Source organism: Sciurus carolinensis, chromosome 2, assembly GCF_902686445.1.
Source record: "Sciurus carolinensis chromosome 2, mSciCar1.2, whole genome shotgun sequence".
Classification (NCBI taxonomy): Eukaryota; Metazoa; Chordata; class Mammalia; order Rodentia; family Sciuridae; genus Sciurus; species Sciurus carolinensis.
In genome coordinates, this window is record NC_062214.1 from 78,691,855 (window position 1) to 78,712,853 (window position 20,999).

The window sequence follows — 20,999 nt, forward strand, 5'->3', positions numbered from 1 at the left end:
CCCCCACTCGCGAGAACAGCGGCGACTGCGCAAGAAGTCGCCTACTGGCTAAGCTCCGGCCTTTCTCTTTCTTTGTTTCCATGCTGAAGATCTCGCGGGAGTTGACGGCAAATCCCGCGAGCGCAGACCCGGGGCCAGCTCTGCGGTTCTCGCGGTGTTTGCGCGAGACTGTTTCCTTCCTTCCTCCCGTACCAGTCCGCCTGTCTTCCTCCCCCTCTTCCCGGCCCGGCCTCCCCCTCTTTCCCCCGCCGGCCCCCTCCCCGCAGGGATAATATGGTCTCCGGCGATGGACGCCCCAAGTGCAGGTCAGTTTCGGGCCGCCGACTTGAGTTTGGATGCTGGAGACGCTAGCCGCCCGGGCGCCGTGTTCCTTGCTTCTCTCGCCTAGAGTCGCCCGGCCGGCGCCCGGAGCCCTCGGGGCTCTCAGGTCATGCTCCCCTCGGGGCCTATCTGCTGGGCCGCATTCTGCGCGGAGGCCGCGGATGGCAGGCCTCCCTGCCCCCACTCTCCCAGCGGATCCTCAATCTAGGCCCGGCCGCTGGCTGTGACCCGCACCTACCTCACCCCGGTGGTCGCCGCTTGATGCCGGCTGCCTCCTAGCCCTGGTCAGTAACACCAGGGGCAGGGAGAGGCCCACCGTCTTCCCCTACCCGCCCCCCCCCACTTGTGAGAGATGGGGGTGGGGGAACCAGTGTTTCCTTGTTTTGGTCTCAAGTATCTTGTCGTTTAGCCCACTGTCCAGCCTCGAGCCTTTTCCTCTCTGTTTCTGGAAGCGGAATGAGGGGCAGTCACGGCTGAACATTAGTCAGCCTGTTTCCCGACCATTGATTGCAGCTAAGAGTCTCCTCCCACGTCCACCTCCCTCTACAAAAAGAGGAAAACACTAGCCATTCTGAAAGTGGGCTGTGCTTATCTCTCTTCATTTTGGACGGAGGCCCTAACAGTGTTGAGGGTCCTACCCACCCACTGCAGTGTCTTCACAAAAGATCTGAAGGTTCTTTTCAGCCTCAAGGCTGCCTCCCTGCCACTTCCCTGGAGAACATTTGGAGCTGGGCATATTCCAGTGAGATTCCTGGGTCTTTGACGATGAGGTTCAGCTTCAATTGCTACAAAACCAGGACTGTTAGGGAGAGTATGCTAGTTTACCTCGATATTTTGTTGTTAAGTTTTATCTTAATCCTTAAGACCAAGAATGCCTTATGAGAAGTTTTTTCCTTTTTTTTTTTTTGGTCTGTTGTCGAATGCTCATAAAAATCTTTTTAATTTTTTAAAATAATTCTGCTAATATAGTTGTGTTCTCAAATTGTTCTGTCTTGGATTTACACAATTTTCAGGACATATCTTTCTAAAACATGCTTATAAACCGTTTAAGTCATTCTTGTTCTTTCCAGGAATTCTCAAACACATTTTAGGAGTGAATTATCTTACCAGTTTTTGCTTAAAAAGAGTCATGATTTAAAACTATACTGCCAGTATTTTGGACATTAGCCACGTGGGACTTAATTAAAGTTAAAAATTCAGTTTGTCAACTTCTGTAGCCACATTTCAAGTGATCAGTAACCACTTATGGCTAATAACTGCCTCTTTGAACAATGCATATAGGGAACATTTCCACCAATGCAGAAGATTCTTTTGGGCAAAAGGTAATTTTACTTTGAATAAGAAACTTTTGTAGCTATGTTTAATGAAAGTTTTGTTTTTACCCCTGCAGGATATGCCTTTGAGTACCTTATTGAAACATTAAATGACAATTCAAGTAAGAAGTTCTTCAATGTACCTAAACTTGGAGGCACCAAGTATGGTAATGTTGATTTACATTTTTGGGAGGTTTATTTAATTTCTGATAATTAAAGTGCATTTGTCAAGCTGAGCTGAAGAAATTTGCAATTTATTTCCTCCATGTTGAAACAGGTATACCTACACACATTTCTACCATTTAAAAAAAGAATTTTTTAAAATTCCTCTTGGGACAACTTTTGTTTGAGGAGGGTGTAAGCTTATACCTTAATTTCTCATTTAAAAAGATGATAATTTTTTCCCTAAGGAAACTAATTCTTTTTTTTTTTTTTTAATTTATTAAACGTATTAATGTTCTGCCATTTTATTCTTTTGCTTCCCAGATTTATATTCAAGGTACAGAAGGGAACACATTATAGACATTGATTACATTTTGATCTTGTGTGATTTCCCTCATAGGGAATTGCCTTTTTAATGCTCTGGAGCTGCCCATTTGGCTCTCTAGTGCACTAACTAGAAGTGCAGAGATTTTGAGTAACTTTTAGGTAGACCTCTGAATTTGACAGTGTACCTATTTTCAAGGCAGGTTTTTTGAGTGTTGTCTGGAATAGTCATACTTTCTGAAGAAATGGAGACATGAATTGTTATATACAAAGGACATGATTGGAGCATAGTCAACCATAGAGAATTAGAATGAATGGCATTATGGAAAAATGAATGAATATGTTAGTGAAGGGGAAGACAGTGAAGAGACTGCCCAGTAACAGTTACTGTCTAAAATAAATATTTTATTATAGTCAGTCCTTTAGTTAGACCTTTAGCTGGTGTAAAGCCCCATGTCCCCTCCTCCATAATCCCAGGTCATGTATTTACCCTTTCTTTTTTCCTTCCTAACAGCTTACTTTCTTAATTACAGTACACTCAGTCCTAAAATAGAGTCAGGACTTGGTATCCAAATCATACCTTATAATCTTTGAAAATCTGCATTTAGTATTTTAGAGTCTTTCTTGTTTATAAGGGTCACAAAAAGATATGAACATTACAGGTAGTATGGAAAGTCTCATTTTTATGTGTATATACAAATATATTTAAGTGCTACTTTTAATGAAAATATAGTATATATTGTAATTTTTTAATTTTAAACCTAATATGACATGAACATCTTTCCATGTCATTGAATACAACTATCCCAGGCTATCTGAATCCGTTTGGTTTCTGAGTAAGGGAGCATGAGTTCAGATAGAAAGGGCTATCTGTACTTCTTTATAGCTTCTAATGCTTGCACAATCTTGCCAGTATGAATACATCATGGTTAGGTTAACAGAATTTTGAGTGTTGAGATTGTTTCCAACTTTTCTCTTTATAAATAATGTTGATATATGTCTGTATTTATACACATATATAAATAATTGTGTGATATAAGTACACATATCCCTATCCCCTAATATTTTGGGGAGCAAGTTTGTTATTATATAGAATATATAGAAGTGTGCTCTTTTTTCCTTCCACACCCCATCACACTTTTATTTTTTACCTTTACTATACTTTCTATTCCATTCTTTACTCTGGACTATAAGAAGCAAACACTCAAGTAAAAAAGATGTTGCAGTTTCAAGAAATCCAAAGACAACAAGAGTGAACAGGCTTTTTCGGGATCAGAATTTCTAAGCCAAAGTCAATTATTCTGTTATCACTTGAAGGCTGCCTGGTCTCTTTATCCCTGTGTCTTTTTCACTTCTACTCTAGTCTTTTGTCTCCATAGTCACTTTACTTAGTTTGATATTAATGCCCAGTATGACTATTCCTAACCATTCATTTTCTTGTATGACTACTTTATCAACCAGTTAAGAATGTATCTGTAGATGACTTTTTTGCCTCTTGTTTTAACCTATTTTGATAGATTTGGTTGGTTTCTGTTGTGGTTCAGTTAGCTAGTTGGACACTAGTCCTTTTTTCTAATCTTTTCTGTTGGGCTCTGGAAAGGTCTGTGAGTTGGGTAAGCAATGAAATGATTTAATTTTATATATATATATATAAATATATAATATATATATATATATTATAACTTTCTAAGGATTTTTGGTTTTCCTAACATGATTCTACAAATCATGTATAACCATGCACTCACCAACAGCACATTTTGCCCAAGAGTCTTGGCATTAGCTCTACATTTTGATTGCAAAGAAGAGATACTCAAGTGAAGAATGATTGTAATGATACAGAGCTCCCAGGCCAATGAAAAGTGGCTATCTCAAGAAAGTAGGCAGTAGCCCAGAATTGAGTTAACTCTTTATTTTTTCTCTCAGGACTTTAGGTTTCTGCCCTCTTCCAAGTCTTCAAATGAGACCCTCATTTGGAGTCTCCAGCTTATCTTTTAACACCTTTCCAGTTCTGGTGTGTCCTCATTGCAAATCTTGAGAGATAAATCTAGTTGTCCTAGTATATGACATTTCTCAGGATACTTTTGGTTATTGACCTGCCAAGGGATTGGCTTTTACTTCAGTGGTAGCCAAGGAGGCCACGGAACACTGAGGACTGTCCATTTCACAAAGCAGTTTGAACAGGCAATAGGAAGTACATCTGTTGTGTTAGTAAGTAATGCTTGTTTACATGTCAGCAATAATGAATCAGAAGAGAATCTTTCTGCACCTTCATCAATAAATGAGATTACTTGTTTTATAAGCCATAGTGAGCAAAAAATATCTTAGCATGAATCTGTTTTTTACTACCTTCTTAAACTAAACTCTCAATGGTAATAATATATTAAAACACAGAGACACCAAATTCAGAGCTTATCGGAAGTCAATCCATCTGGCCCAGTTCAGCTTAGAGACAGAAACAATAGCTTGACTCTAATCAGACAGAGGCATGAATTAACACTGCTGCCAAGGTTTGGTGGACTATAGGACTTTCTAGCACAGTTTTCTCATCTTTTCTTCAATCCCTTGGCCTTGAGTAGGGTTTTTTAGGTTTACCCTATGCCTATTCCATTTGGTTTCTTGCCCTAGCCCCCAGCCTTTTTCAGTCTGAACTCTAAAGATAATACTGTCTCTTTAAGGCTTTTGGCAGGTGCAGAGCAACTGCGACTCCAGTCTTTGAGTATTTCCAACTTGCTTCAGCGTTTCTGTTTCTCTCTCTTGGTTATATAAAGCCTACTTCCTAGCCCTTGCCCCTTTTCTTGTGTGCAACTCGGGGATTGAACCCAGGGTCTGATGCATTTTAGGAGTGCACCCTACTTCTGAACCACATCCCAGCCCTTTTTTGAGATGGCATCTCCCTAAATTGCTCCAGGCTTCCTTGAACTTGTGATACTCCTGCCTCAGCCTCCTGAGTAACTGAGATTACAGGTGTGCACCACCATGCCCAGTTAGCCAGTATTTTTTTTTTTTAATTTTTAATTTTTAAATTATTTTTTGGTACTGGGGATTAAACTCAGGGGGCACTCAACCACTGAGCCACATCTCCAGCCCTGTTTTGTATTTTATTTAGAGACAGGGTCTCACTGAGTTGCTTAGGGCCTCACTTTTGCTGAGGCGGGTTTTGAACTTGAGATCCTGCTACCTCAGCCTTCCAAGCCACTGGGATTACAGGCGTGCACCACCTTGCCGGGTTCAGTTTTTAACACCTATGTTTTCCATGAGTGATTTATCTTCTAAGTGAGGAAACTTAGACCTATATCTTCTGATTTCAAGACCAACACTTTTCTCCTCAATACCATTCTGTTCCCAGCTTAATAGTAGTAATGAAACTACTAGAATTTAGTATTTACTGTATCCATTTCTATCAGTTCTCTTATTCACTTGGCCAAGGTCCTACTAAGTATCATTACCTGCCATATGGTGGCAGAGAAACATTAACAAAAATCTATGATTTCAAAGCCTGTGCTTGTAAAAACCTGTTATGCCAGTGATTGCACACTCGTGGTTGCAGGAACCAAGGGAAGCATAAACAAGTGAAATGGCCCTGCTGGGAATTGTGGCCAACAGGAGAGTACATGCCCTCTAAAAAAATGATGCTACTGAGTTTCAATGGAAGTGTGAGGTCACTATTGTACAATCTTCCAATTTTTATCTTAAGCCAGAAATTTGGATTTTCATGTAAAAACAAAAGAAAATCTGTTTTTTAAATGTTCGCAATTTATATTTTAAAATGTTAAAGCTATGCTAAGAAAACATATGCAGCCAATAGTTTGTGACCTTTGTACTGTGAGAGATACTTTATTGCTTATTCTTAATAGTAGTCATTTATCCTCAAAAGTGGGACCTGCAGTCTAGGGAGCCTCTGTGTGTTCTTCATCAACTGCCCCCCATATGAAATAGCAGACCTCAGCATCTTTTTCTCAGAGGCAGAACCACCTGTTGAATCTTCGATCAAAAGGATAACTATTGTCATCAGCTCATTTAAAAAGTGTGATAACACAAGTTATCATACTTTCTCAGTTTAAGTTACCAGCATCCTGGTTCCCATATGGCCTTTTTGTGTGTATGGTACTAGGGATTGAAACCTGGGACACTCCACCAACTGAGCTATATCCCTAGCCACATTTATTTATTTATTTATTTGTTTATTTATTTATTTTTGGTACTGGGAATTGAACCCAGGGCCTTCTGCATCTCTACCTCTTACATTTGCAGCTCTCCTTTTTCTTTTTAGGTAGTGTTAACTCAACATGTGACCCTCCAGGCACCTTGCAGATGACATCTTGTTGCTGCAAAGCAATGGAGCCTTCCATGCAGCAATGTTTTAGTGAAGGGACTGGTGTAGACAGGAGGCCTTTAATTCAAGGTTGGTCACTGTGCTTGGCCTCCCACATGTCTTTTTGATTATCTAACCTTAAAGAATTAGCTTTCAGGATTCACAGAATTCTAGAAATTCCTGATTAATGGAGGCAGAGATAATCCAGTTCAGTTTTCTACTTGGTGCCTTAATCTCAAGAATACCATTTAATTCACTCAGTAGCATTTATATAGTGGAAGATGAAAGATGGCTAAGATACCATCTTTTTTTTTTTTTATCTTAATTTTTTTTTTAGTGGTTAATAGACTTTTATTTTTATTTATTTATATGTGTTGCTGAGAATTGAACCCAGTGCGTCACACATGCTAGGCAAGCACTCTGCCACTGAGCCACAACCCCAGCCCTAAGAGCATTTTTGTGCTAAGGAAAGTACAGTTTAGTAAAGGGAATATCTGTGGAAAATGTGTGAATTATTATAAGCATTTTAGTATGTTAATAGAAATCACTCAGTAGTATAAAAAGAGCAAGTTTAAATAATTACTATGATAAAAGAGGAATTATTAGATTTAAAGAAACTGAATGGTACTATAGGGCTACGGGAAAATGCCCAAGGAAGGACTACTTGGAAGGGGTTCAGACTTCATTAGAAAAGATGTAGTTTGATCCACTAGATAAGCATGAAGTTTGCTGGTTTTACTAGTTTGTCTGGAGGGGCTGGCAGTTGGCCACCCTCTGGAGTTCAGATGGGAGATCCAGTGACCAGCATCTGGTGGTATGTGTGTATATTGGGAGAAAAGGTGCTGGCAGAATTTGTGGATGATGTGGAGGCTTGGAGAAAGAGTGGCAGCTCAATGTGTGACCCTCTAGGTAGATTGCAGATGAAGTCTAGGTGCTGGCATCTTATTATGTGTCTTATTCCACATACTAGTGCAGACAGGAGACCTTTAGAGCATACAATCACGTAGGAGCTCTGGTTCTCATGTTTAGAAAGCACAAGAGGAGGTACTGATAAGGGACAGGGACAGAGGGGAATGGCTGAATTTAGCTTAGGTACTAGTGAACTTGGGAATATATCAGTAGGTAATCAGGAGGGTGGTTTTGGAGCTCAAAAGACTGATCGAACTGCAGAAAAATATTTTTGAATTGTTGGTGGCCAACAGAAAAAGAGTACTTCAAGATATAATTGAAGCTATAGGAGCAATACCCTTAGGGTAGACAACAGAGTGAGAAGTGATCCTAGATGTGAACTCTAAGGAACTCCTACATTTAAATATCTGTTGGAAACCAAAACAGGGCTTCTACATAGTGTTAAGAACTGTAAAGTTTGTAAGATTTTACCTTCCTTGGAAATTAACAGGTTAGCCTGACAGTTTTATTGATATTGGCAGAAAGCATGCAACTCCTGCATTGAAAAACATGTATGGTTTATTACTCATGCAAAGCAACATTCTTAGTGTTTCCTAAGCTGCATTTTCTGCAGGTAATGTTGGTGAGGGCCATGCAACACTTTTACATGCAGGGGTTGTAAAAAAGGAACTGTGACTTAGGGAACCCAAATCTTTTATAATGGGCAGTAAGCTTATCTGCCCTTTGCTACAGAGGGAAACACTTATCTTCTGAGGCTAATCACTGCAGGCAACCTTGAGAATATAGTCTGAAACAAAGGCAGTCATTGCCTCTGTTTGTAAGTCATGCTGAAATGTAAGATGAGACATAAAAATTGTCTTCCAAAAAAGGATGGTGTAGAAGCCAACAGAAAAAGAGTACTTCAAGGAGGAAATGGTTAGCTTTGTTGAATATTGTGGAGAGGATATTAGGACTCTGCAGAGACCCTCCTTCTTGGTTTTTTAGGGCTATAAATCAGATTGGTGTGGGCTGAGGGGTGAATGGAGGGTAGAACAATACACATGGTAATATGGATAATGCTTTCAAAAACTTGGATGAAAATTTAAGGATGGCAGTACTTGAAATCTTTTTGTTAAACTGGCTAGAGACTGTAAATTTTGATGGGAAGAATCCCGTTGAGCAGTAGATTACGAAAAGAGGAAAGAGATGATGATGATTGATGACTGTGGTACTAAAATGGTCAGTGGGAATGGGATGCAGAGCTCCTAGAGAGAAGTTGGCATTTAATAGGAGGATTTCTGTAGCTCTCTTTTTTTTTAATTTTAATTTATTTTTATTGTACAAATGGGATACGTGTTGTTTCTGTACATGGAGTAACAGCATACCATTTGCGTAACCATACATTTACATAGGGTAATGATGTTTGATTCATTCTGTTATTTTTTTCCTTCCCCCCCCACCCCTCTTTTCCCTCTATACAGTCCCTCCTTCCTCCATTCTTGCCCCACTCCCACCCCCCATTACGTGTCATCATCCGCTTATCAGCGAGATCATTCGTCCTTTGGTTTTTTTGAGATTGGCTTATCTTACTTAGCATATTCTTCAGTTTCATCCATTTGCCTGCAAATGCCATAATTTTATTATTCTTTATAGCTGAGTAATATTCCATTTTATATATATATACACCACAGTTTCTTTATCCATTCATCAATTGAAGGATATCTAGGTTGGTTCCACAGTCTGGCTATTGTGAATTAAGCAGCTATGAACATTGATGTGGCTGTATCTCTGTAGTATGCTGATTTTAAGTCCTTTGGGTATAGGCCAAGGAGTGGGATACCTGGGTCAAATGGTGGTTCCATTCCACGTTTTCTAAGGAATCTCCACACTGCTTTCCAGAGTGGCTGCACTAATTTGCAGCGCCACCAACAATGTATGAGTGTACCTTTTCCCCACGTCCTCTCCAACACCTATTGTTGCTTGTATTCTTGATAATCGCCATTCTGATTGGGGTGAGATGGAATCTTAGTGTACTTTTGGTTTGCATTTCTCTTATTACTAAAGATGGTGAACATTTTTTCATATGTTTGTTGATTGCTTGTTGATCTTCTGTGAAGTGTCTGTTCATATCCTTAGCCCATTTGTTGATTGGGTTATTTGTATTCTTGGTGTAGAGTTTTTTGAGTTCTTTATATATTCTGGAAATTAGTGCTGTATCTGAAGTAGGAGTGGCAAAGATATTCTCCCACTCTGTAGGCTCTCTCTTCGCATTGCTGATAGTTTCCTTGGCTGAGAGAAAGCTATTTAGTTTGACTGTATCCCAGTTATTGATTCTTGCTTTTATTTCTTGTGCAATGGGAGTCCTATTAAGGAAGTCTGATCCTAAGCCAATAAGTTGAAGATTTGGACCTACTTTTTCTTTTATAAGATGCAGGGTGTCTTGTCTGATTTCAAGGTCCGTGATCCATTGTGAGTTGATTTTTGTGCAGGCTGAGAGATAGGGGTTTAGTTTCATTCTGTTGCATATGGATTTCCAGTTTTCCCAACACCATTTGTTGAAGAGGCTATCTTTTCTCCATTGTATATTTTTGGCACCTTTGTCTAGTATGAGAAAATTGTATTTATTTGGGTTTGTGTCCATGTCCTCTATTCTGTACCATTGATCTACCTGTCTATTTTGGTGCCAATACCATGCTGTTTTTGTTACTATTGGAACTCGGCTGAGAATCCGTCTGGTCCTGGGCTTTTCTTGGATGGTAGGTTTTTAATGGCTTCTTCTATTTCATTGCTTGATATTGATCTGTTTAAATTGTGTATGTCCTCCTGGTTCAGTTTGGGAGGAGCATATGTCTCTAGAAATTTGTCAATGTCTTCGGTAGTTTCTACTTTGTTGGAATACAGATTTTCAAAGTAGCTTCTCGTTATGTATCTCAGTGGTGTCTGTCATGATGTTTCCTTTTTCATCATGAATTTTAGTAATTTGAGTTTTCTCTCTCCTTTGTTCGTGTGGCTAAGGGTTTGTCTATTTTGTTTACTTTTTCAAAGAACCAACTTTTTGTTTGTCAGTTTTTTGAATAGTTTCTTTTGTTTCAATTTCATTGATTTCAGCTCTGATTTTAATTATTTCCTGTCTTCTACTACTTTTGGTGTTTTTCTGTTCTTCTTTTTCTAGGGCTTTGAGCCATAATATTAGGTCATTTAGTTGTTGACTTTTCATTCTTTTCTGGAATGCACTCTATGCAATGAATTTTTCCCTTATTACCACTTTCATAGTGTCCCAGAGATTTTGATATGTTGTATCATCATTCTCATTTACCTCTAAGAATTTTTTTATTTCTTCCTTGATGTTTTCTGTTATCCATGTTTCATTCAAGAGCATATTATTTAGTCTCCAGGTGTTGGAGTAATTTCTGTTTTTTATTTTGTCATTGATTTCTATTCTCAGTCCATTACGATGTGATAGAACACAAGGCAGTATCTCTATTTTTTTGCATTTCCTAAGGGCTGCTTTGTGGCATAACATATGGTCTATTTTCAAGAAGGTTCTATGTGCTGCTAAGAAGAAAGTGAATCCGCTCGTTGATGGATGGAATATTCTATATATGTCTATTAAGTCTAGGTTATTGATTGTGTTATTGAGTTCTGTGGTTTCTTTGGTTGGTTTTTGTTTGGAAGATCTATCTAGTGGTGACAGCGGTGTGTTAAAGTCACCCCACCCAGAATTATTGTGTTGTGGTCTATTTGATTCCTGAAATTGAGAAGGATTTGTTTGATATACAGGGATGCACCATTTTTTGGGGCACAAATATTAGTATCGTTATGTCTTCCTGATTTGTGGTTCCCTTAAGCAGTATGAAATGTCCTTCTTTATCCCTTCTGACCAACTTTGGCTTGAAGTCCACTTTATCTGATATAAGGATGTAAACTCCCGCTTTTTTACTGAGACCATGTGCATGGTAGGTTTTTTCCCATCCTTTCACCTTTAGTGTGTGGATGTCTTTTTCTATGAGATGAGTCTCTTGCAGGCAGCATATTGTTGGGTCTTTCTTTTTAATCCATTCTGCCAGTCTGTGTCTTTTGATTGATGAGTTTAGGCCATTAACATTCAGGGTTACTATTGAGATATGACTTGTATTCCCAGTCATTTGGCTTATTTTTGGTTTCTAAGTTGGCTTGGTTTCTCCTTTGAGTGGTTTTTCTCTAAGGTAGTTCCTCCCTTTGCTGACCTCCATTGTTGTTTTTCATTTCCTCCTCATGGAATGTTTTGTTGAGAACATTCTGTAGCGCAGGCTTTCTATTTGTAAATTCTTTTAACTTTTGTTTATCATGGAAGGATTTTATTTCATCTTCAAATCTGAAGGTTAGTTTTGCTGGGTGTAGGATTCTTGGTTGGCAATCATGTTCTTTCAGAGCTTGAAATATGTTGTTCCAGACCCTTCTAGGTTTTAGAGTCTGTGTTGAGAAGTCTGCTGCTATCCGTATTGGTCTCCCCCTATATGTAATCTGATGCTTTTCTCTCGTGGCCTTCAAAATCCTATCTTTATTTTGAATGTTAGGCATTTTCATTATAATGTGCCTTGGTGTGGATCTGTTGTGATTTTGTGCATTTGGTGATCTGTAAGCCTCTTGTATTTGATTTTGCATTTCATTCTTCAGGTTTGGGAAATTTTCTGATATTTCATTGAATAGGCTGTTCATTCCTTTGGTTTGTATCTCTGTGCCTTCCTCAATCCCAATAATTCTTAAATTTGGTCTTTTCATGATGTCCCATAGTTCTTGGAGATTCTGTTCATGATTTCTTGCCATCTTCTCTGTTTGGGCAACTTTATTTTCAAGATTAAATATTTTGTCTTCATTGTCTGAGGTTCTGTCTTCCAAGCAGTCTTGTCTTTTGGTGATGAGTTCAAATATTATCTTCAGTAAACAGATTTGCAATAAGGTCTGCAGTTTCTAATGGAGGACAAAGAGGATGCAGAGGTATGTAGAATGTAGCTATTAATGGCATAAGAAAAGAATATACAGAAGTTCTAGATAATAGAAAGGGTGAGAGTGTAATAAAAAGAAATTGGACGTTAGCATGCAAAAAAGGGAGAAAGAGACTCTGGGGGAACAGGTAAACAAAAGGAAAAGAGAGCAAGAAAAGTAAAGAAATAAAAACTTAAACTTTTTCAATAAGAAGAAAAAAGAAAATCTACAGTATAACAGTCATATAGTAATGAAACCTCCCAGTCTTCAGTAGCCTGATGCATGAGAGGTACCTGACAATGAGCTTCAAGTCTCCAGCAGGTGTCTCAGGATGGGATTTGCCCCACCTAAAGATCGGAGCTAAGGCTTCCAGGATTATCCAAGATAGCCGCTCTGGCTTCCAAATGTGATGGCAGATGGGGAGCTGCACCTCAGGGTGTGGACATGGTCAGCTGGAGGTCCTGGAGGCGGGATGCCGTTGGTCAGGCAGGGGTCCTGGAGGTCAGGTGTGTTTGGTGTGGTTGTGGGATCCTGGAGGCAGGGTGCAATCAGTCAGTCTGGGGTCCAGGTGATAGGGCGCAGTCAGTTGGTCTGGGGGTCCTGGCGGCAGGGACCAGTCAGTCGATGTGAGGGCCCCAGAGGAAGGGAGTGATCGGTCGGGCTGAGGGATCCTGGAGACAGGGCTCAGTCAGTCCAGCCAGGGGTCCTACGGGGCCTGGCTGTTGTCTCAAAATGGTGGTAGCCACGTGTAATCAAACCTGCAGGTACTGTAACAGTGAACTTCCAGGCAACGGCAGGCAGCTGGTGCTCCACTGGCGGTCGGCGATCTGTTTGCTGACTATTGTCCAACGATCAGGAGGTGAATCTCATGCATTGGGTGATGGATCGGTGTAAGGCAGGCGATGGACAGGCGAGAGGCAGGCAAATGGCGGATGATAGGTGCCTGACAGTGAGCAATCTGCACTCAAAAAAGGCGATGATATGCTGGGAGACTGCAGGTGATCACAGCAGACAAATGGGGTAAACAGCAGGGGATCGATAAGCAGCAGAAACAGCCTTACCAAGAAACAGATATCCTCTTTGAAACCGGAGTTATGGAGTGACAAGGAACGCAGCCTCCCTCTAGTCCGCCATCTTGGATCTCCCCTGTAGCTCTCTTCTTAACTGGGAAAAGGGTGAATCCACAGGCAGCAAGACTTGTGGGTATATAGGAGGAAGTCCAAGTAGGAACTGTTGGTGTCTCTTAATCTATGAGATAGGAAGTGTGCTAGTTCCTGTAGAAGGTAAACAGAGATTGTTTTAAGGAGAGTGAATGAAGATAGGAAATAAATAAGTAGATCAGAAAAAGTAGGATTTCTGGGTGAATCGTGAGGACCAACCTTGGGTTATAGTTATATATTTTTATTGGTACCATTTTCCATGGTTTGATGTTTTAGGGCTTCCCCATTCTATTCTTCATCCTTTACATGGCACTTCTATACTGAATTGCCATTGTATAACCCTGTAGAATGAGTATTACATAAAAGACAGTAACATGTTGGGGAGGATATAGAGAAATGGAAATCCTCATACATTACTGGTGGAAATATAAAATAATGCTTCCACTTTTGAAAACAGTTTGGCAGTTTCTTAAAAATTTAAAGGATGGGTGTGTATCACTCAGTGATCAAGCGCTTGTCTATTATGGGCAAGACCCTGAGTTTGATTCCCAGCACCATGAAAAAGAAAAGCAAAAAAGTTAAACATAAATTTACCATATGACCCAGCAAATTCCATTCTAAGGTATCTACTCAAGAGAAAGGAAAACACTTATCCACACAAATTTGCAAGCAAGTGGTTTTAGCCACATTATTCATAATAACTGAAAATTGGAAACAACTAAATGTCCTTTTGATAGGTGCATGAATACACAGAATTGTTAAATGGTGGAATACTTTCAATAATGAAAAGAAATTAATTATAGACATATTCTGTAGTATGGATCAACCTTAAACATGTGCTCCATGAAAAAAGCCAGATACAAGTGTCCTTATGGTATGAATGGTTATATGAAATGTCCAGAAAGGCAAATGGAGCAAATTAGTGTTTTCTAGGGTTGGAAAGGAGATGATGAGGATTACCAGTAGATGGATATGAGGGAGCTACAGGGTTGATGAAAATGTTCTAAAACTGATTCATCATGGTGTTTGCTCTTGGCAAATTTCCTAAAAACCATTAAATGGTCAACTTGGAAAGGGTGACTTATAAGATGATAATGTATCTCAATAAAGGGTTTTTTCCCCCCTTTTGCTTTTCTCCCCCATGCCAAGGATTGAACCCAAGGGTGCTCTGCTATTGAGCTCCAAGGCCATCCCACCCCACCCCTGCCTGTTGTTTTGTTTTGTTTTGTTTTGTTTTTTGTGTTTTGTTTTGTTTTTTTAATTTTGCGACTGGGTATCCCTAAGTTGCCAAGTCTGGTCTCTTACTTGGATCCTGTCTCAGCTTTCTGTGTTGCTGGGATTACAGGCATGCACCACACCACCTGGCTCAGTAAAGTCTTTTTCTCTTTTCTTTTCTTTTTTTTTTTTTTTTTAAGAAGGAACAGTTCTTGTATAGGGAATTGATGTGGAGTGGACCAACTGAAAAAGCAAAGAAGCCAGGATTGATCCCTGCCCACCCCACCCCAACACACACACACACACACACACACATGACAGATAGGTTAAAACAAAGAGACAAGTTAAATAGGATTTGGGGAATTTAAGAGATTGAACCATATAGAACCTAACTACATATATATGGAAAGTACACACAAGCAGGTGTTGACTGGAAAGGGGGAATTTAAGTCCACATGGTATTGAAGGACAGATGTGAGAGTGGGAATCGAGGAGGTTTAAAAGTTTAGGGAACTTTTAGATGGTACAGTTGGAGCAGGAGAGTATTTGTACATGATGTGGGGAGAATAAGGAGGAAGAAAGGGAAAGGGCCTTCTAGAACTTTATACCTGATCCAGAATGGGTGGTGGGGGATTAATATTGCTGAAAAACCAGACATCTACTAGTTTTCTCTCTACTCTGCGGCTCTTCTACTGAAACATCCTACGGGTTTACTTGAAAAACACATGAGATGGCTGTGCATGGTAGGGCACACCTGTAATCCTAGAAGCTCAAGAGACTGAGACAGGAGGATCACAAGTTCAAAACCAACCTCAGCAACTTAGTGAGGCCCTAAGAAATTCAGCAAGACCCTGTCTGAGTGAATGAATGAATAGAGCTGGGGATGTGGCTTGATGGTTAAGCACCCCGGAGTCCCCTGAGTTTAATTCCTGGTACCAAAAAAAAAAAGAACTACATGAGATGATATAAAGCACCTAAATTCTTGCTTCTTAGCAGTTCTTAATAATGGCAGAAGATGATATTGGTTACTACACAGATAATAAACCGAACGAAAACTTTGTGACTTAAACAACAATAAGCATTTATTATCTTTCATAGTCTCTGTAGGTCAAGGATTTCAGAATGACTTAGTTAAGGAATTCTGGCTCAGGGTCTTTAATGAGGTTACTGCCAAGTGTTCTGAGGCTGCAATCACCTGAAGGCTTGACAAAGGTAGAGAACCTGCTTTTAAGGGCTCCCTCACATGGTTGGCACGTTATTGAGATGGTGATGGAGAGACCTCAGTTCTTCACCAGATGGGCTTCTCCTCAGGACTACTTGATTGTTTCACAACAGGCAACTGCTGGCTTCCCCCAGAGCAGGTAATTCAAGAGGGGAATACTGACTAAAACAGAAAAAAACTTACATCTTGGTCTTAGAAGTCACACACTGTCATCTCTGCCACATACTTTGTCACACTAGCAGAACTGATTCAGAGCAGATTACATGACATCATGAATATCAGAAGGCAGGATTATTGATATCATCTTGGAGACTGACTTCCACAGGGTGAAACATGAAATTGTGTTTTTGTTTTTGACAGGGCACAGTTTGTTTGCACCTTTCCTTGCAGTAAGTTTCTGTTTTTGTGATTATGAATTTAGATGAATTCGTGACAGTACTTCTTTGTGAAAAAGTGTATAGTTAACGTTTGTGGTTCATTTTTCTCATAGCACTATTATTTGATAATTTTATTAAAAAATTCTTTTTTAGTTATCAATGGACCTTTATTTATTTATTTATTTATTTATATGTGGTACTGAGAATCAAACCCAGTGCCTCATACATACTAGGCAAGCATTCTTCCACTGAGCTACAACCCCAGCCTGTTGATAATTGCTTTTTAATCTTCAAATAATAGAATTTAAAACCCTCACAAAGACTATAACCAAAATGGAGTCCCTTTTCTTATCTCCCACTCTCTATCTGCTCCCCAGAGAATTTTCATTTCTCTTGGCTGCTTTTTTCTGATAATTTCCTCCATGTTATTAAATAGTCTTGCTTATGCTGCTGATTTTTGATTTTTCTATTTCAGACTTTATAGTGAATTTATACTATGGAAAATGAGAATTTGACACTTACTTTCTACATATATTCACATATATATAATTTATTGTAATTTATTATCATGTAAATAATTCTCATCCAGTCCATGTAGTCAGTGTTGCACATTTCTCATACAACTTTGTATTTTCCCTGAAATTAATGATTATCTTTTTTCATTTGCTTTGTTTTTCATATCCTTATCAATAATCCAGTTCCAAACTCTCCAAAAGAACTACACTCCTCCTGGTGTAATCAGGAAATCAATCAGTTGATTTTTTTTGTTTGTTTGTTTTTTCCTTCTGTTGGCAGCATCCCATCCGGAATTCTTCATCTTTTGTTCCATTTGAGACTGCTTACACTGTGGTTTGCATAGCCATTGTCTTTAAAGAATCTCTTTGCTGTTTGTTCTGTGTTGGAGATTTATTTCCTAGATTTCATGATTTTTCTAATTTTTGTTTACTGTCTTGTTTTATAGAGCATATCCTCCAAAGTTTCCTTAGGAAGGTTGCCTTCGAAGTAGATTTTTGAGACCTTGCCTGATTATGTAATAGTTTGCCTGTGTATAAATTTCTAGACTGGAAATTATTTCCCTTGGAGTTTCAAAGGTATTGCTCCATTATTTTCTGACTTCTAATATTTCCCCTGAGAAAGCTTAGGCAATCCCGATACCTGTTACTTGTTTTGGATTGCCTGTCCCCATGTAGATATTTAAGATATAGCTTTCTCTGTTCGGCTTATTCTGTTACCACTCATCCATGAACTTTGTTTTCCAAAATTGTATTGGTTTTGCTTTTTCTTCTTTGTTCTTGTGTGTTTACAACACTGCTATTTCTTAACTACTGTCTTCATGAGTTTCAGAAGAGAGTAGTGATAATTTGCTATGTTAAATTAGAAATCTGATGACATGCTTTCTATAAAAACACTCTTTTTTGTGGTGCTGGGGATTGAACCCTGATGCGCTCTACCACTGAGTTACATCCCCCTCCCTTTTTATTTTATTTTCAGACAGGGTCTCACTAAGTTGCTGAGGCTGGCCAGGAACTTGCCATTCTCTTGCCTCAGTTTCCCAGGTTTGGGATTACAGGTGTGTGCCACATAAAGAAAAATATTCCTGAGACTCCCAGTATAATTAACCAAATAAAAAAGTTAATCGTATATTAACTTCTTTGACACTATTTTTCTTCTTATCTCAGAATGTTGTATTAAAGAAAAATATTTCCCCCTCTAATTCCCTTTGTTTTGAGGGATGTTACTGTTTCTGATTTGAGGAAAGGATCAAAATTAAAATTTAAGTACTATTTGTCATAATTTGAGTATTTTGTACATACTAGATAGATCAGTTAGCTGAGTGCAATGTTATGCAATGGTAATCCCAGCAACTCAGGAGGCTAAGGCAGGAGAATGGCAAGTTCATATCCAGCGTTGGCAACTTAGTGAGACCTTGTCTCAAAGTTAAAAATAGAAAGATCTGGAAATGTGGCTTAGTAGTAGAGTGCCCTGGGTTCAGTCCCCAGTACCACAAAAAAAATGGATGGATGGATGGATGGGTAGGTAGGTACGTGGGTAAGTAAATAGATGAGGTAAGAAAGATAATTCTTCACATCTGTTAGGTAGGTAGCATTTCCATTTAAAATGAGAAAATGTGTCTACTTAGTGACTTTTAAAAAATTTTTTTAATTTGTTTTAATTAGTTTTACATGACAATAGAACTTAATCATTTTCTAAATATCACATCTATGTAGTAAATAGCAAATACAGGCTTTGAATTAGTGTTTCTGATTCTGTAGGGTTTTTTTCTCTTCAATTACAACTTTAATAATCTGTCATTTATGTGTGTGAAAATTGAAACATAAAAGCAGGGAGATACAATACTTAAGTGTGAACTCTAATGTAACTGTGGACTTTGGTGACTATGATGTATTCATACAGGTTCATCAGTTGTAACAAATGTACCACTGCAGTGAGGAATGTTGGTATTGGGGGATCCCCTCTACTGTCTTCTCTTACTGAATCCTACTCACTGCTCTCATAAGATCTGCTACTGTTTATATGCATTTACTTTGTTTACTTATTTATGGTCTGAATTTTCTAATAGCTCTAACTTCCTAAGAACTATTACCATGTCTGATTTGTGCACGTAATGCTGGCATAGCAGAAAAGGCAAATATTTTTGTCTATTTTTTGGTACTGGAGATTTAACGTAGAAGTGCCTTACCTTGAGTTACATTCCCAGACCTTTTTTAAATTTTGAGACAGGGTCTTGCTAAGTTGCTTAAGGCCTTGCTAAGTATTGCTGAGACTGGCCTCAAACTTGCAGTGCTCCTTTCTCAGCCTCCTGAGTTGCTTGGATTACAGAAGTGTGCCATTGCACTGGCAATAATTTTTTTTTATTAATGGGGGAAAATAAGCAAGGAGAGACTCATTAATAACCCACCATGTTTTTATCAGCCAATATCAACATTTTACCACATTGTTTTCAAATATACCATTTTCTAAATTTGTAAATATTCATCATTATGCATATTGGATATATAAAAGCATTGTAAAAATAAATCATTGTATCATTATTATGCCTAACAAGATTAAGTAATTCCTTAATGTAATCTAAATCTAGTAAGCAGGAATTTTCTGTCTTGATATAGTTTTACATTTGGTTTGTGCAAACCGGGCGTGGTGGTGCAGACCTATAATCGAGGTAGGAGGATCCTAAGTTCAAAGCCAGCCTCAGAATAAAACATTTAAAAAAGAAGGGGCTGGGAATGTGGCTTAGCAGTTAAGCACCCCTGGGTTCAGTTACTGGTACCAAGAACATTTGTTTTGTGCAGTGTCCAAATAGGGTCCACATACAGCATTTGGTTGTTATGTCCTCAAGTCATTTTTAGTTTGTAATAGTCCTCTTTTCCCCCTTTTCTGTACTACTTTTATGTTGAAGAAGCCAACATATTTCCTGTAGAATATACCATGTTCTTGATCTGGCACATTGCTTCTTTGTATTTTCATTTTACTCTTCTACTGTCTCCCATATTTCTTGTTACCTGGAAGTTAGAGCTATAGATTTGATTATATATGGGCATATTTATGGATAATACTTCGTTTTGTGAGAATACTTCTTAGTTGCCATTTGTATTTTTTGTTTTATCAGGAGGCAATATAATGTCTCACTTTGGGTGATGCGAAGGGAAATAGGTTAATCAGCTTGATCTATCCATTATAAGTTCCACTGCCATCCACATATAACCTAATGATTTTAGCTTTTTTGATCATTGTCTAAATCCATTATTTCATTAGGTGTTGCATGTTAGTGTATTTTCTAATTATATCATTTCTTCTACATTTATTAGCTGTGACTCTTCTAAATGAAGAACTTTCTTTTCAACTCTTGGTTACTTGAAATCAGGGGAGACAGAATTAATGATTTTTTTTTTTTTTATTGTCCCCTTTGTCAGTTTTCAGAGTAATGAGTTTATGCCCTAGCAACTTACATTGGTGATTGATGGGAGAGTGTTTTTTAAGAGTCATTACAAACCAAGGCCTATTGATATAATTGATATGTTTCAATGAATTGCAGTCATTATTCATTTTGAATCAAATTTTGATCCATTAGTATCCCTTTTAGTCTTTGATTTCCAACACAAGATGTTCCTGGCTCAGTTTGTACATATTCTTCTCCAGATAGAATTAGCCATTTCTCTAAGGAACTGTTTTTAAAAATGAGAAATAGTTTTTAGAAACAACAGACTGAGGTACTAGGGATTCATTACTATTGTGCCTCTTTTGTCGTAGGCATCTTCTGTGAACAGAGCTAGGAAAAGATGTTTTAGAAAGAGAAAAATCACAAATTCGTATATTTCTAATGAAAATGTATGACTATTTAGTACTGGGGATTGAACCTAGGGGTGCTTTTACCATTGAGCTACATCCCTAGCCCTTTTTATTTTGAGACAGGTCTTGTTAAGTTACTGAGGGTCTCACTAAATTACTGAGATTGGCTTCAAACCTCAGTCTCCCTGCCCCAGCCTCCTGGTTGCTGGGATTACAGGTGTGAGCCACCATGCCCTGCAAGAATTTTTATTTTTATGTATATATTTGTTTATTGGTGCTAGGAATTGAACTTAGGGCATCACTCATGCTAAGCATGTACTTTACCATTGAGCTATATGCTTCAAGCCCAGAGTTTTGTTTTTTGCTTAACTTCTCTGACTTTAAACTTATATATCATTACTCTTACTGAAACAATTGGGACCAGAGTGTTTC

General features: G+C 38.6%; 1 protein-coding gene across 1 annotated transcript in view; it reads left to right on the forward strand.

Annotated features, from left to right (window-relative positions):
• Positions 1 to 150: 150 nt before the first annotated feature.
• Ireb2 (iron responsive element binding protein 2) overlaps positions 151 to 20,999 on the forward strand; it is a 53,324-nt gene continuing 32,475 nt past the window's right edge. Inside the window, exons 1-2 of the mRNA XM_047540033.1 lie at positions 151 to 305; positions 1,712 to 1,801. Of these exons, the coding sequence (XP_047395989.1) occupies positions 287 to 305; positions 1,712 to 1,801 (109 nt within the window). The 5' untranslated portion in view covers positions 151 to 286. The remainder of the gene's footprint in view (positions 306 to 1,711; positions 1,802 to 20,999) is intronic.